The sequence below is a fragment of the Cucumis sativus genome, chromosome 5 (genome assembly GCF_000004075.3).
Source record: "Cucumis sativus cultivar 9930 chromosome 5, Cucumber_9930_V3, whole genome shotgun sequence".
Lineage (NCBI taxonomy): Eukaryota > Viridiplantae > Streptophyta > Magnoliopsida > Cucurbitales > Cucurbitaceae > Cucumis > Cucumis sativus.
Window position 1 is genome coordinate 25,210,558 of NC_026659.2, and position 17,031 is coordinate 25,227,588.

The 17,031-nt window shown below is 35.1% G+C and overlaps 3 protein-coding genes across 3 annotated transcripts; all 3 read left to right on the forward strand.

Annotated features, from left to right (window-relative positions):
• The first annotated feature begins 167 nt into the window (after positions 1–167).
• Positions 168–3,485, forward strand: LOC101217639 (protein terminal ear1). Its single transcript, XM_004135456.3, has 5 exons — positions 168–1,154; positions 1,366–2,056; positions 2,162–2,281; positions 2,374–2,515; positions 2,788–3,485. The coding sequence occupies exons 1-5, from the start codon at positions 485–487 to the stop codon at positions 3,142–3,144; spliced, it is 1,980 nt and encodes a 659-aa protein (XP_004135504.2). The 5' UTR covers positions 168–484; the 3' UTR covers positions 3,145–3,485.
• A 2,407-nt stretch (positions 3,486–5,892) lies between these two features.
• LOC101217411 (ABC transporter B family member 15) lies at positions 5,893–11,006 on the forward strand. Its single transcript, XM_004135455.2, has 7 exons — positions 5,893–6,402; positions 6,501–6,555; positions 7,003–7,187; positions 7,272–7,729; positions 7,824–8,364; positions 8,441–10,407; positions 10,481–11,006. Exons 1-7 carry the CDS (start codon positions 6,214–6,216, stop codon positions 10,839–10,841), a joined length of 3,756 nt encoding a protein of 1,251 aa, XP_004135503.1. The 5' UTR covers positions 5,893–6,213; the 3' UTR covers positions 10,842–11,006.
• Positions 11,007–15,136: 4,130 nt separating this feature from the next.
• LOC101204588 (protein JINGUBANG) lies at positions 15,137–16,737 on the forward strand. Its single transcript, XM_004135237.3, has one exon. It carries the CDS (start codon positions 15,204–15,206, stop codon positions 16,539–16,541), a length of 1,338 nt encoding a protein of 445 aa, XP_004135285.1. The 5' UTR covers positions 15,137–15,203; the 3' UTR covers positions 16,542–16,737.
• The last annotated feature ends 294 nt before the right edge of the window (positions 16,738–17,031 follow it).

The window sequence follows — 17,031 nt, forward strand, 5'->3', positions numbered from 1 at the left end:
GCTAAATTTTCTTTTCTTTTTTTTCTTTTTCTTTTTCTTCCCATATCGCCTCCACGTGTACGGCTGTTGTTTCATTACAAAAACACTTTCAGGGGTATTCTAGTCTTTTTACGTCTTCGTCTTCCCAAAGAGCAAAGGACATTTTCATGGACCTTGGCCCCAAAAGGATGGATTATCCTACACCAAATCAAACTCAACCTAACCCTTTTCCTTTTTCCTCTGCCTTGCTTTTATCTTTTTTTTCTTACTTCAACTTTTTCACTCTCTGATACTGTAAACAGAAATCCATTGCGTTTTTTGTTTTTGTTTTTGTTTCTGTTTCAATCGTAAAACCCAGAGAAACACAGACGTCGGTGACCACGACGACGTATTCCCTCTTCTTATTCTGCCATGTTTCGTATTTGAGTACGACGGAAAGACACTAAGACTAGCTATTCTCTCTGTTTCCGTCCGACCCATTTGAGGTTTCTTTTTCCCACCGCGCATGGCGGAAACCGGCGGCGTATATGGGCAGTTTCTAGCGGGGAGTTTAGACCCAACAGCTCAAGAGTTCCGGCCAAGATATTCGACTACTTTGTTTTTGCCGCAACCACCCCATCGGGTTTTCTTTCCGTACCCACCAATTAGCGACGTTCCTCTCCTGCCGTTTTGCGAGACAGGTGTAACTTACCCGCCGTTTACAACGACGGAGTCGGCGTATGTACCGGTACGGTCGCCGGTGTCGTCGGTTGCGACTCGGTCGTTAGTGGTGAGTTCGGTTCCTTGCGACGTAAGCGAGACGATGGTGAGGAGGGAATTGGAAGTATTTGGGGAGATTCGAGGAGTGCAAATGGAGAGAGTTAAAGAAGGGATTGTTATCATTCATTTCTATGATATTCGCCATGCCGAGAGAGCTTTGCGAGAGATTCGGGATCAGCACATGCACCATCAATGTCGTCTTCGTAACTACTTCAACAATAACAACAACAATAATGGTTTCTTGTTATCAAATTCCTCTCTACCTCGCCCTTCTCCGGCGCCTGGCCTCATCGCCGGCCATGCTGTTTGGGCTCAGTTCATCGTTCCGGCTGGGAAAAATCAGGGCACCATCGTTATCTTCAACCTTGACTCCACCGTTTCCACTTCTTGTCTCAGGGAAATCTTTGAACGTTTTGGTATATTCTATTCAACTTCTTTCTGGGTTTTGATTTTGATTTGTAAGGGATCTGAATACGACGGGTTTTGCTTTGTGGTTTTATTTTGTGGGGACTGGATTAGAATATGTGGGGTTTGTTTACTTTTCTGTTTATTCTATTTGTCTGGTTATTACAAAATCTTTATAAACATGGAAGCCCCTCTTTTTAATTCTCTGTGTTTGTTTTGAAGGTCAAGTGAAGGAGTTGAGAGAGACGCCACTGAAGAAACAACAAAGATTTGTGGAGTTTTTCGACATCAGGGACGCCGGAAAAGCTCTTAAGGAGATGAACGGAAAAGAAATCAATGGAAAATCTGTTTTGATTGAGTTCAGTCGTCCTGGGGGCCATGGGAACAAGTTCTTCAATGCTAACTTAACTACTCCGGCCATCTGTGGCTCGAATAATATATACTCCAGGAGTTCAAAATGCCCACCGTCACGACCTCCCCCTCCGCCGTCGAGAAATTTCTCTGGTGGGGTAGGTTCAAATGTTCCACCTCGGTGGTATTACTCGAAACCCCATGCTTCCTCTAGGAAATGGAATCTCAACAAGGGGAGTCGAAGCCCGAGAAACCCTCGGAAGAGCTCGGAGTCCGATGATGTGTATGAAAAAATGGGTTCCGTTGATTTGAATGCCGGCGGTGAGTGTAATGAAATTGAAGAGCGAGAATCATTTGGGGTTTTGAGTAAGATTTTAAAGAACAGCCATAGTAGTTCTTCTGTTGGTGCTGATCAACAACAAGTGCAGCCCAGTAGGAATAAGCTAAGAAAATGTAGACAATCCAGGAAGTTCGATTCTCGATTCTTGATAAACGATAATGATTCCGATTGCAGAGATTCGAGGACTACTGTGATGATCAAGAACATCCCCAACAAATACAGGTTTTGAGAAAACAACAAATTCATTTTCAAACAAAATTATGGGATCTTTTGTTATTATTATTATTACTTTTTTTTTATTGGTATAGTGTTCTGACTTGGATGCAGTCAGAAATTGTTATTGAACATGCTGGACAATCACTGTATTCATTGCAACGAGCAAGTGGGCGATGACCATAACGAGCCACTTTCTTCCTATGATTTTGTATATCTCCCTATTGATTTCAAGTGAGTTGTTTGTTTGAATTTTCTCAGAAGTGATTTGAAAAATGATAGATGTTTATGTTTGTGTTTATGAGAGTGTTCATTGTAATTTTCAGCAACAAGTGCAATGTTGGATATGGGTTTGTAAACATGACCTCACCAGAGGCTACATGGAGGTTGTACAAGGCGTTTCATCTTCAACCTTGGGAGGTTTTTAACTCCAGAAAAATCTGTGAGGTCACTTATGCTAGAGTACAGGTAGTGCTTGACTTCATTCTTGATTCGTCATCATGGATTATTGTTATTCGAATGATTTGAATCTGATATCGGACTTTGAACGACTAAGTAGAATTCATATTTGACTTAATTAATTATTTACGATTACGACCCTAGTGGATTCTGTATCTTGTTCTAATTCTGCTCCGTAAATTTGTGTGTTGATTCCTTGCTATGTTATGTTTTTATGTATTATTTATTTGTTGATATCCTAACAAATGTTTTGTTTTGTTTAAATGGGGGTTTTTTTGCAGGGACTGGAATCACTGAAGGAGCACTTTAAGAACTCAAAGTTCCCATGCGAGATGGACCACTACTTGCCAGTGGTGTTTTGGCCTCCTCGGGACGGGAGGAAACTGACGGAGCCAATGCCGATTGGTGGGCAGAGACAGTCAATCACCATTGGCCTCTCAACTACTCCATCTTGTTCTGGGAATGATGAGATGGAGGAGGGTGAAGAAGAAGAAGATGATGTTGCAACAACAACAACAACAACACTGGTTGACCAACAGGAGGAAAGCATGAAAGGAAACAACAACAGCAGCAACAGTAGCAGTGGAAGCATTGATGAAGACGACACAGACGGTGATGAGTATGATCAAGTTTCTTAAAAATGGGTGCAAAATGTTGATAGGAAAGGAAAAGACATGGTATAGGGCTATTCTTATTAGTCTCTCATTGCTGCAACAGCAACTGCAACCACCAATGACTTAGTGAAGGGTCAAAGCTTTTTTAATTTGGGTTCTTTTTCCCAGGTTAGAAACCATCTCTTCTTTCTCTTTCTCTTTCTCTTTCTCTTTCTCCTTTTCACATATGGAGTGTGTATTAAATTTCTTACTCCATGCTCAGATGCTGTAACATTATTATTGTAGAAAAAGTCCCAAAAAAAGCATCCTCCTTGTTGTTTTCTTATATGGTTTATTTTTGAGGTAATTTCCTTCATTTTGATATATGATCATGATGCTATGTGTGTGTCCCTTATGACCACATCAATATGTTTCCATGTCCTACACGCACATTAACATTTGAAAGGACCCAATGGATAAAATTTCTTAAAATCACTTTTAATTTTACATTTTTACATTAATTTTTAGACATTAAAAATACGTTATTTTAGTATTTTAGAACATGTATTGTATTTCAATTTTTTCATTGTTTCATTTTTCTCACTATTTTCCCACAAAGAAAACTTGTAGATGCATTTGAAAAACAAAACTATATTTGTTGAAATATAACCAAACCCTAATAGGAATAAATGGTTGTTTTTCTTTTTAATGGGTTTGGCGTTATATATGAAGAAAAAAATAATGTTCAATTTCGAAGTGGCCTCAGAATGTTTGTTTATTGGTTATCTCAAAATTAATTAAAGTTCTAAACTATACATATTATTGATTTTGATAAATGATACCAACCAAAATAATAACAGATTTTAGATATTAACAAGAAGCATTTCTTTTTATCCTTTGCGAGTATTTGAAAACCTATAAAAAAAAACAACAATAATACGAAAAAGATAAACTAAACCCATGCAGAAATACGATATAAAGTTTTTCTTAATAAGGAAAGAAAGAAAGCAAATATTTTGAAGGCATGGGAGTATTCGAACATGGGTCGTCTTATCTTTCTTTAGCATCGTGGTTGAGTTTGATTATTTAGAGGCCTTATCGAGCGATGAGGGTTCCTTCTCTCATCTAATTTTGATTATCGTTGATTCTATTTGTTTGTAACCATCTCATTTCTGTTGTTCATTGGATTCCATTCCCATACTTTACTGAACTCCAAATTCAAAGTTTCTTTCCTCTAACAAATTGTAGCTAGTAAGTTTGTGTTTGAAAATCGAGTTTCTCGATAATAGTAAAAAAAGTAGTTTAAAAGAAAGTAAGTGAAAGAGAAAACTAGAATAGTTTTCATCAAAATATTGTTTAAGATTGAAATATGATAGGATAAAATAAAAAATGAATTGAGAAGTTCATTTACTGTTTTGTTCAAAGAATGGCAGTGTTTAGGGTGTTCTTTGTCAGTGAATGATGTGTGTGTAGGGGTTTGACACGTGGACCATGTGATGTAGGGCACGTCATCCGATTATAGGATACTGTGTGTTAGTGAGTTTTGAATGTGAATTGTTGCATTGTTTTTGTTGGGGTTGTCATTGCTGACACAAACACCTTTTTATTCATATTCATATCTTATTAAGGTTTTCTTTCTTTCTTTTTAAGATTTTAAAATTTTGAATCCTACAAACAAGACAAATTTTGGATCAATCTTTCTCTTCCTAAATCTTTCCCATCCACTTTTTATTTCTCTCTTTTTAATACAACTCTTCAATTTAGTAGAAATTAGTAGAAAGGAAAAGTTGGAAAGAGAAACGATGCGTACGTACAGATATATTTAAAAGTGTGTGTTTTCTGTTTTCTGTTTTTGATAAACCCAACATCGCATGCTTCTCCACTCTCTTTCTTTAATACACATTTCTTTCTTACTTTATAATCACATACATTTCTTCATTCATTATTATACTTTTTTTACTCCAATCTTTGTTTTCTTTCCTGAAAAATAATTTTTTAGTCTAACACTCGTGCATCTTCCTTTTCTTTTATCTCCTTTTACAAATGATTTAAAGTACCAAACCAAATTCAATTTGATAGTTTTTTAAATTTAGAATTTGGTTAGGAATTCAACTATTATATGTAGCAAAATATATAAAAAAATAGATTTTTTTTTTTAATAAATAAGAAATCCATATCGGTAACGGTTGAGTTAAAACTCAAGTTGACAATTGAGTTTTTTTTTTATTTTAAAACAACGATAACTTAACTTTGAAGGAAAAAAAGAACCAGAATCTAATATTGGATATTTTAGTTAATTACTCTTATCAAAAGAAATAAAATACTAGTTAAAAATTAATATGTAAAAGTTATCCTAATCAAATTAGATATTTCTATATGTTTTTACATGTAAAATGTAACGTGGATGACATTTAAAAGTTAAGTAAATTATATAATTATAATTCACGATAATTTTAGAAATAATTTTAAAAAATTATAAAATATAACTAAATTTGATATATTAATATTTGCAACATGATCTATGATCGACAAACTTTGACAGATTTTACTATATTTATAAATTTTTTAAATTAATTATTTATGTTGGTTAGGTTGTGGTTAGGAGATTGTAATGTAATATTATGAAGTACAAAAACTTTAGAATAAACAAATGATAAAATAATATTGAAAAAACAAAGGCGGTATTAACTATTTGTGCTAACACCAAATGCCATTTCACAAGCAAACACAATATTTTGGCATTTTGCCAATGTTTCATATTCTAACTGTATCCATTTTTAAAATGAGTTGGGCCTATTTCATCTCACTCTTCCCACTACAATCCTAATTTTTAAATGGTATTGGAGAAACTAAACTTGGTGCTTTATGATTCTATTTGATCATGTCACTCTTCCCACTTGAATCCTAATCAACAAGTCAAGTACTTGGTGGCCGTTGGACAATGGCTATCGAAGCATCCTAAAAGAATATTTATCTTTCATCAGGTTTTGACTCAGACAAATTGCCGCCTTTAGTTCAGCCAGTGTTAAATTCAATGCTGCTTCAAAAAGACTTTACACCTGAATTGGGATTTGGTCATTCTGCTGTGGCTTTGTATTTTCTTGTTAAGGCATTATGGGAAAGAAGAAAACTGGGGTATTCAGATATGCTGATTGGTTGGATCAGTTGCTAATGTTTCTTGGTTGCTTGGGGAGTATTGGAGATGGGCTTACAACTCCACTCACTATGCTTGTTCTAAGTGGTATGATCAATCACTATTCTGTTTCTGATTCCAACTCTTTTTCAAATCATGTTGTGGACAAGGTAATTTCTTTATTATTACTTTCTATACTTATAATAGTTTCTTCCATTGGAATTTACTGGTTGTGGTTGTAATGAATTGTGTATCTGTTTTCTTGCAGTATACACTCAAGCTGCTTTATATTGCTATTGGTGTTGGACTATGTGCTTTCTTTGGTAAACTTTCTACTGCAATCCATCTTTGTTCATTGTTTGTTATAACAATGATATTTAAAATTATATGGCCTATTCACATATCAAGTTACTAGAAACTTCTCTTTGTGAGGTTGAGACGTTGGTCTGTTGCTTTGTAAATCTCGAATGTTATCTAACTGACAAATAAAGAATGCGAGAAAGCGTAAACAATAATGATTGACACATAGATTTGTTTAGTTTGCTAACAATTAGATTCAATGTATTCCAACACTGACCGAGAGTACATCATGTTTGTTTCCAAGTCCTGGAAATGTGCTCTTAAAGTCATAAGCACCTCTAATCTGTTTTTCTTTCATAACTTTGTGTAATATTTAGACTATTGTAGCTCAACTTGTTATGGAGTCTTGTTTTTAATTGTTTTGTCAAGGCAACATTGAAAAGTGAAACCTTCATGTTTATGACTTGTAGAGGGAATGTGTTGGACTAGGACAGCAGAAAGACAAACATCCCGCATCAGAATGGAGTACCTAAAATCAGTTTTGAGACAAGAAGCTAGTTTTTTCGACATTAATCAAGCTGCTTCTTCTACATTTCTTATTGTTTCTTCCATCACTTCTGATTGTCACACTATCCAAGATACCATAGCTGAGAAGGTTCTCAACTTCTTAATCAAACATGTCCTTTCTTCATTCTAAACCTTATACATTAATCTAATATAGACTTTCATTTTGTGTTAGATACCAAACTTTCTGGCTCACATCTCAGGCTTTATCTTCTGCATTCCTACTGCATTTGTGCTCTCATGGCAGCTTGCTTTGGCTGCCCTTCCGTTCTCTTTCATGTTTATTATTCCAGGGGTTGGATTTGGAAAGGTTTACAAGAACTTAGGTGTCAAGGCCAAGGTTTCTTATGTGGTTGCTGGTAGCATTGCCGAACAAGCGATCTCTTCAATCCGCACCGTATATTCATACGTAGGAGAGCACCAAACTTTAGAGCAGTTCAGTCATGCACTTCAAAAAAGCATGAACTTTGGCATTAAACAAGGCCTTGGGAGAGGACTTATGATGGGTAGTATGGCAATGATGTATGCTGCTTGGGCATATCAGGCATGGGTTGGTAGTATTCTCGTAACTGAAAGAGGAGAAACAGGTGGAGCCATTTTGATATCTGGAATATGTATCATTTTTGGTGGAATGTGAGTAAATTGACTTCTTTTTTCTTTCCTTAGTAACTACCAAAATTTAATGAAAGTTTGAACACAACGATGTGTCCCTTTGCTTATTGTTCAGATGTGTTATGAATGCACTCCCAAATCTCTCGTTTATCTCTGAGTCAACAATTGCTGCATCTCGAATTTTCGAGATGGTTGATCGCATTCCTGTCATTGATGCTGAAGATGGTAAAGGAAAAACTTTGGACTGTTTAAGAGGAAAGATTGAATTTAGAGATGTTGAGTTTTCGTATCCGTCAAGACCTGCAACCTCAATTCTTCAAGGACTTAATCTCAAAGTGAATGCTGGGGAGACAGTAGGCCTTGTTGGAGGTAGTGGCTCAGGCAAGTCCACTGTGTTCCATTTACTTGAGAGATTCTATGACCCTGTCAAAGGAGACATTCTTCTTGATGGTCATAGGATAAGGAAGCTTCAACTCAAATGGCTTAGATCTCAAATGGGACTAGTCAATCAAGAGCCAATTCTATTTGCAACGTCCATAAAGGAAAATATTTTGTTTGGTAAGGAAGGAGCTTCAATGCCACTTGTTAAGAGAGCAGCTAAGGCTGCAAATGCGCACGATTTCATTGCAACATTACCTGATGGATATGAAACTCAAGTAAGACTTGTTTTCTTCTATTCTTTTACTCATGGCTTCTTGTCATAATTTTGAGCAGAAAAATTTAGCAATGCAGGTGGGGCAATTTGGTGTTCAATTGTCTGGAGGGCAAAAGCAAAGAATTGCAATAGCAAGAGCTCTAATCAGAGATCCCAAAATTCTTCTTTTGGACGAAGCAACCAGTGCTTTGGATGTAGAGTCTGAAAGAATTGTACAAGAGGCCTTGGACCAAGCTTCACGTGGAAGAACTACAATCGTCATTGCACACCGTCTTTCAACAATTCAAAAGGCCGATCAAATTCTTGTACTTGAATCAGGTAGAGTAGTAGAGTCTGGTTCTCACAATAAGTTACTTCAAAGAAATAATGAAGGAATTTACAGCAAAATGGTGAAAATGCAGCAATCTCGAATGGAAAATAACCCTTCTAGTTCTTTGTATGATTCTACTGGAGAAACATATCTCCAAAAGACAGTAGGAGGAGCCAGAACTCCATTGACACCATTAAACCAAATATCGGTTCGTCGAAGCAGCCCAATTTGGTACAACAGTCCAATATATTCTATTAGCATGTCATGTCCATACTCGGTCGAGATTGACTCTAGTAATTACAGTTATTGTGAAGGCTTAAAGTATACCTCAAGTTCTTCTCAATCTCCTTCTCAATGGCGAATTTGGCGATTGAATGCACCTGAGTGGAAACAAGCATTGCTTGGTTGCATGGGTGCTGCAGGCACAGGAATTACTCAACCAATATATTCCTATTGCTTAGGAACAGTTGCCTCAGTTTACTTCTTAAAGGACAACGCTGCTCTTAAATCAGACATTAGATTCTATTGCTTCATATTCTTAGGCATAACATGTCTTAGTTTTATATCTAATCTAGTTCAGCATTACAGCTTTGCAATCATGGGAGAAAACTTAACCAAGAGAGTAAGAGAAAAAATGCTTGAAAAAATCATGACCTTTGAGATTGGATGGTTTGATAAAGACGAGAATACGAGTGCCGCTATATGTGCACGACTAGCTCTTGAAGGAAACTTGGTTAGATCTCTTGTAGCAGAAAGAACATCACTATTGGTTCAGGTATCTGTGACAGCTACATTGGCATTTGTGCTTGGATTACTTGTGACATGGAGAGTAGCAATTGTAGCAATTGCTATGCAACCACTTATCATTGGAAGCTTCTATTCAAGAAAGGTTTTGATGAGAAATATATCTGAGAAGGCTAGGAAAGCACAAGGTGAAGGCAGCCAACTAGCTAGTGAAGCCATTACTAACCACAGGACTATTGCTGCATTTTCCTCTCAAGATAGGATTTTGAGTCTGTTTGAAGCTTCAATGGAATTCCCCAAGCAGGATAATGTAAAACAATCATGGATTTCAGGTTTAGGTTTATTCAGCTCCTTATTTCTGACTACAACAACAACAGCTTTGACACTATGGTATGGAGGGAGACTCATAAATCAAGGGTTGGTAACACCAAAACAACTTTTCCAAGCATTTTTCATCTTGATGAGCACTGGAAAGAACATTGCAGATGTAGGAAGCATGTCATCAGATATAGCAAAAGGTGCAAATGCCATAGTATCAATCTTTGCAATTCTAGATAGAAATACTGAAATAGACCCTCAACAACTTGAAGGGGTAAAAGTTAAAGAGACAATTCGTGGAGAAGTAGAATTGAAGAATGTATTTTTCGCATACCCGACAAGGCCTGACCAACTGATCTTCAATGGACTGAGTTTAAAAATTGAAGCTGGAACAACCGTCGCATTGGTTGGGCAAAGTGGTTCGGGTAAATCTACCGTTATCGGATTGATCGAAAGATTTTACGATCCTAAAAAAGGAGTAGTCCGCATTGATGGAATAGACATAAAGAGCTATAATTTGAGAAGTTTGAGGTCACACATTGCTCTAGTGAGTCAAGAACCTGCACTTTTTGCAGGAACTATACGCAATAACATTCTATTCGGGCAAGACGATCGGTCAGAAAATGAAATTAGGAAGGCTGCAAAACTTGCTAATGCTCACGAGTTTATTAGGTAACATAATAACTTAATCACCATGATCTCTCATTTTACAGATCCTTCTTTTCACCAAATCATTTCATTGCAGTTCTATGAAAGACGGCTATGAGAGTCAATGTGGAGAAAGAGGAGTTCAGTTATCAGGAGGTCAAAAGCAGAGAATAGCTTTAGCAAGAGCCATATTGAAGAACCCAAAAATCCTTCTACTAGATGAGGCAACAAGTGCTCTGGATAGCATGTCAGAAACTTTAGTCCAAGAAGCATTAGAAAAGATGATGGTTGGCAGAACAAGCCTCGTGGTGGCTCATCGGTTGTCGACTATACAAAAAGCAGATTCAATAGCTGTAATAAAACAAGGTAAGATTGTTGAACAAGGATCACACTCGACTCTACTTGACCATGGACAAAGTGGAGCATACTACTCCCTGATTAACCAGCTAAAAAGTTAATCATTTTTACTCAATATACAATCTTAGCATCAGTAGATTATGCATACAAATGAATGTACTTAGAAGGTCGTTCTAAACAAACAGGTATGTAAGTGAATTCAATCACGTTTGCGGTATTTGTCAATCATCTCCATTAATCAAAGTCTATGATACTAATTGCAAGTAGATGACTCCAAGTCGTTCAAGTTTTCATAAATTCCAACCATAAGACGTTGATGGATAAAGGAGCCCACCATGAGACACTGTATACATGTGAAAGAAATATAGACAACAAACTATTCATTATTTCATTATCCTCTTCATCATTTCATAGTCATGCTTTGTCTTCTGAAAAAAACCACATTTTTTCTCGCTTTATCTAACAGCCGACACTTGATTGTTTGATGTAAATAACAGTAATTAACATGTATTAAGAACCATAATCACGTGGATGATTCATTTTGACATAATCTAGATTATGATTAATTATCTATAAAGGGATCCTTACTTGGATAAGATAAAAACAAAAGGTATAGTGTTGATAAACTTTTTGTTCTTTCATATGGGGTTGAGTTTTTAAGAGGAATCTACACATTTTTTTAGGTGAATACAAAAAAGAAACATACCCATAAGACATTGTTCCCCACTATATATTAACTCCCAGCATGTAACAGAACTTTTCCCAAACATATATGAACAGAATTTTATAGTTCACCTAATGATCAATCAATGTATGGTATGATCAATTCAACAGAAAACATATCCTCTCCAATTTACAATATTTCAAACGGACTCAATCACTAGTACTAGCGGAGTTACTATAAGTTTAGAGATTCAACATCTTGACATAGTATCAATACCATGAGTTAGTTTAATGATAATCATTATAACTCACAAACTCCAATAATCAATTTAGCATGAAAAGCATCTTTTTAATTATATATCAGTAAACAGTACTTATAGTTATAGTATGTGACAACTCAATGAACATAAAACATAATTGAGTTGGTTGTTCTCTCTAGAACTCAACTATAAAAACAATCCATTTCAACCCAAGTATTCAAATTCGATGAAAATTACAAACACTTTGATACATCTATACAACTACAAATATCTATTTTTCAAAAGAAAATTAATACACACACACATATATATATATAGATTTGTCTCCTTGTGGTATTATTATATCATTGTTTAATGGTCGTCCCCCTATGCTACAGCAAGGTCCCTCTTGTATTAAATTGAATAAATGTGACCAAAGCTTTGGATTGAATTTGTATGTTTTCGTGTATATATTAAAATCACAATCATGTGGGAACTCATAGGGTTTATCTCAATAGAAAATGACTTACCATTTGATAATAGTGTGGGGAAAAAGTTGCTTTTATTTATTAATTCTTTTCCATGGTTTAAGTTTACAACTTTTAGGTTTATTTAGTATAGACTTAGTTCTTGAGTTTAAAAAGTTTTAAAAATAGTTTTTAAAAATTTATTTTTATTTCTCTTGCTCGACTAAAAATTCAATTAAAAAAAAAAAACTAAAAAAGATTGTTATTAAATAAACTCAAAATTCTTAAATTATAATATTTTAAAATTCAAACACTAGATATAAATCAAATTCAAAATTTGATTACATAATATTTTGAAAGGGAAGGATGAAACATAAAAGAAATAAAAAAAAAAAACTTAGGAAAAAGATGTATTTTTTAGTTTTCACTTTTCAATGTAGTACAATTTCCTAGAAAAATGAATCAATAAGTGTAATGGAGAAAAGGTCCCCAATGAAATAAAATAATTACATCATCCAACTATACATCTGGCATAGGTAGATTAATTATGAGAAATTGAAAGGGATTATAACAAATTTTAATATGGTTTTATCCTAAAGAATCCAAATGTGATTATGATGTCTAGGTGGAGAATTAAATTCCAAAATCCTATATCTATATTAGATTATATACAAAAAGGCATTGACAAATCAAAGATTGTGATGATAATATTATTGATGTAATTAAGAGCAATTTTGATATTTACATCCATCATTGTTTTTTTTTTTTTTCTTTTAATTGCCCAACTTGGAGGAAACAAACAAATGGGTGTGGAGAAAAAAATAAATATATTGTAATTATGCTTAAAGGGGAAGATATATATTTTAATTTACTCACTTAACAATATGGAAAAATTATGTAGCTTTCATTATCAAACAACAAAAAATAAATATATATATATATATATATGTATGTATGCATCCTTTGGTCCTAACAAAGGGAATCACTTGTAGAAAATTAGTAATGATTCTTTGGATCTATACATTGTTAGAAGTGATAATAATGTTGTATTTAGGGTTGGAAGGATTTTGGTTTCGAATACCTTTTAATACGACTAATACTATTTGTATGTAAAAGAAAAGGTCGATTGAAATATATGTCTACGAGTGGTTTATTAATATAAAGGTTTTAAAAAATTACAAAGTTTTATTGGGTGTATTAAGAGTGTTCAAGATTGAGTTATATGTACTAATGTGTGACGGTATTGATTGAAGTAAATATTGGATGGTCAACGTAAGCATATAACTCGATAATATACCATATTATGAATTTGATAAAGAATTCAACCATTATACTGAAGAAAGATACATATCGTTATAGGACATGAAGAGAAAATATGCTTAATTTGAAAAAAAAGATGAAATTGTTACTCAACGAGACCTCAATCTTTTGTTTTTGAAAATTAAGCCTATAAATATCTCTTCTTGAAATTTAGCTAAGAACACAACTCTCATAATAAAAACATTAAAAAAATAGATATAATTTCCAAATATGAAAAACAAAAATCAAATTCGCAACCCCAATCATTGTTATAATTACTAAATTAAAAAAAAAAGTTGAAACTATATGATGCAACAAAATAATATCAAAATTAAATCCTCATTCAAAATTTAAAGTCTAGAAAAAAAATGTATTTAACATTAAAACAAATCAAATTATTTACAAATATATAAGAAAAATAATCGTTTCTCTATCAAATAATAGTGTGTGTAATATTTTTATTTTATTTATGAATATTTTCAAAAAATTCGTGAATCAAAATAATTTAAGGAACTAAAAGATATATTTATTTAGTTGAAAAAAATAGAGAGAGGGAGAAGAGAATTTAAATAAAGAGTAGAAATTAAAAAGGAAGAGAGTTTTTAAGAATGGTGGAAATATCAAATCAACACACAAAACTTAAAAAAGTATGAGATGATATGTCAACATATTTTCAATCATTCCAGCATTAAATTAAGGAATTAAGAAACCCAACAATTGTACATTATTACATAAAATATATAATTTGGCCTTAGAATAAACCAAAATAACTTTTTGCTTTTTTTTGCTTTTTGCTTCTTATTATTCTTAGAAGAATAAGAAGAATAAGAAAGCAAAAAAGCAAAAGCAAAAGAACTTTTTACATTGGACAACTTGGAGTTTAATTTAATTATATTTGTATGTATATGTGTGTGTGTGTTTTGATAAATATAACATATTAATGGATGATAAGTCACCTAAAAACAGTAAATACAAGAAGGGCACAAAAGGTTGAAACCAAAAAAGAAATGAATACCATTGGCTATACCATCAATTAATTAAGCAAATGTCACCCATCATCACCATCAAATTCATGATAAGATAAACAATTTCCTAATTTATTTTATAAATCTTTTATATAAACATATAAACAAAATCAATATACTTACTAAATAAAACTATTTTTTTTTTTGCCAATATCCAAATCAATAGTTGGTTTGTATACCATTAGAATGAAGTTAGTGAAAAATTGAAATTGAAGGTGGAGAAAGGTGGAATGTAGTGTTTGATTTAAAGGTCACATTTTCGTTTGTAGTGGGCCTACAGAAAGTGGGGCTAAACATCCAAAAGATAAAGAAACAACAAAAAGAAGAAGAGATAGATGTGTGTGTACGAAAGTTCAAAGGAAAGTAGGACACTACCCCTTTCTTCTTCTCTTCTTATTTCCATTTTCCATACCCGCGTTTTCTTCCCCCCACTTGCCTCTGCCCCTTAACTCACCCCTTCTTCATTTTTACTCTTTCACTTTCTTTCTACCTTCACATTAGCAACCGCAGTTGAACTAAAATTAATTTTAGTATTATCAGCCGTATTACTATTATTATTTCGGTGGCCACTGGAATAAAGTGAGCATTTATGTTGACTCAATTTTTCTTCAAAATTTACCCCAATTTTCTTCTTCCAAAATTGACCCTCTCAATACTCCACCTCGCCATTCCTCAATGCCCACCATCTTCTCCTTCTATATATACCTTTTCAAAACTTCATTTCATTACCATTTCTTCATCTTCCTCTCTCCTTCACTCTTCTCGCCGGCATGAGGGTCCGATCATGGCTAATCCCCTGCTCCAGGGCTGCAGCCACTTCCGCTGCTGAACCCAATCATATTAAACCCCCTCAATCCTCCTCCTTCTTAATGTCCGACGCTAGCAGCTTTTCCGACACCTCGGCCCACTCTTCCTCCTCATCCACTCCTAGTTCCGACACGAGCTCTTCCAGTCTCCAAACCAATCTCTCCCTTCAGTCCCTACCCTCCATTCCATCTCTACAGAAACTCCCCATCCCCACCGATTCCTTCCACGTCACTCTTTCTCAATTCCCCGTTGCCTCTTTTAAGCTCCCTATCTCCCATCTCGCCGTCCATGGTCCTTACCTCTACGTCGCCACCGCTCACGAAATCAACGTCTACGATCGACTCACTTTCTCCCATATCACTGGATTCAACGCTCCAGATTCTTCCTCTGGTTCCGTTAAGGGAATCGCCTTTCTCCCCCGCCAAATACTTACTTCTCACCAAGATGGAAAAATCCGAGTCTGGAATTTACTTCATAAGAAGAACAATCAATTCAAATTAGTCAACACTCTCCCTACAGTCAACGACCGTCTTCGCCGATTTATACTCCCGAAGAATTACGTCAACGTCCGTCGTCACAAGAAACTCCTCTGGATTCAACACGCTGACGCCGTCACCGGACTCGCCGTAAACAACGGTTCCATTTACTCTGTTTCTTGGGATCGGAGTTTGAAAATCTGGCGAGGCTCCGACCACCGTTGCGTCGAGTCGGTGAAAGCAGCTCACGAAGACGCCGTCAACGCGGTGGCTGTTTCCGCCGGGGGGACGGTATATACAGGTTCAGCCGATCGGAAAATACGAGTTTGGGCGAAACCGGAGGCGGAGAAACGGCATGTACTGGTAGCAACTTTGGAGAAGCATAAATCGGCGGTGAACGCATTAGCGTTAAACGAAGACGGTTCGTTACTGTTCTCAGGTGCGTGTGATCGGTCGGTTTTGGTATGGGAAAGAGAAGACAGTGCGAATTACATGGCGGTGATCGGGGCATTGAGGGGTCACAAAAATGCGATACTGTGTTTGATATACGTTTCAGATTTGTTGTTGAGTGGGTCGGCAGATCGGACAGTGAGGGTGTGGCGACGTGGAGGAGATGGGAGTTTTAGTTGTTTAACGGTGTTGGAAGGGCACAAGAAACCGGTGAAGTCGCTGGTGATAGTATCGGAGGCGGAGGGGATGATGAGAAACGGCGGCGTCGTATCGGTGTGTAGTGGGAGTCTTGATGGAGAACTCAAAGCTTGGAAGATTTCACTTTCGAATCTTAATAGTCCATTGCCGAATTCGAATATTATGAATTGCAGCTGATGGATTTGGAATAAAAATATTTCATTTGCTTTTTAGGAACAAATTTTGTACAAATATTTTTTATTATTGTTGTTATTATTTTATTTGTTTTTGAAAATTTTGAATGTGTGGATTTTTTAAATAGTTTGGTGGGTGTAACTTTTTTTTTTAATTTATTATTAACACAAGTAATTAATGAGGTTTTGATTCTAATTAATCTCACGTGTTTACTTTGGGTTCTTCATCAACTCTCTCATTCTAACTTCTCCCATATCAATCCATAATGTCAATTCAATATTAGTGATTAAACACTTGTTCTACCTCAAATATTTATAAGAAAAATAACTTTTATTTTTATTGACTTACTCAAGTGTTCACTTATTTGATCCATAACTCTAATTTGTAGGTTTAGTAGACATTGTTAGGTTCATTGAGTAGTACACTTGTGTAAAAAAGTTTTAAAACCTTCAACTCGTAGTTAAAAGAAATTGAAGTTTGGTTTTATCGAGAG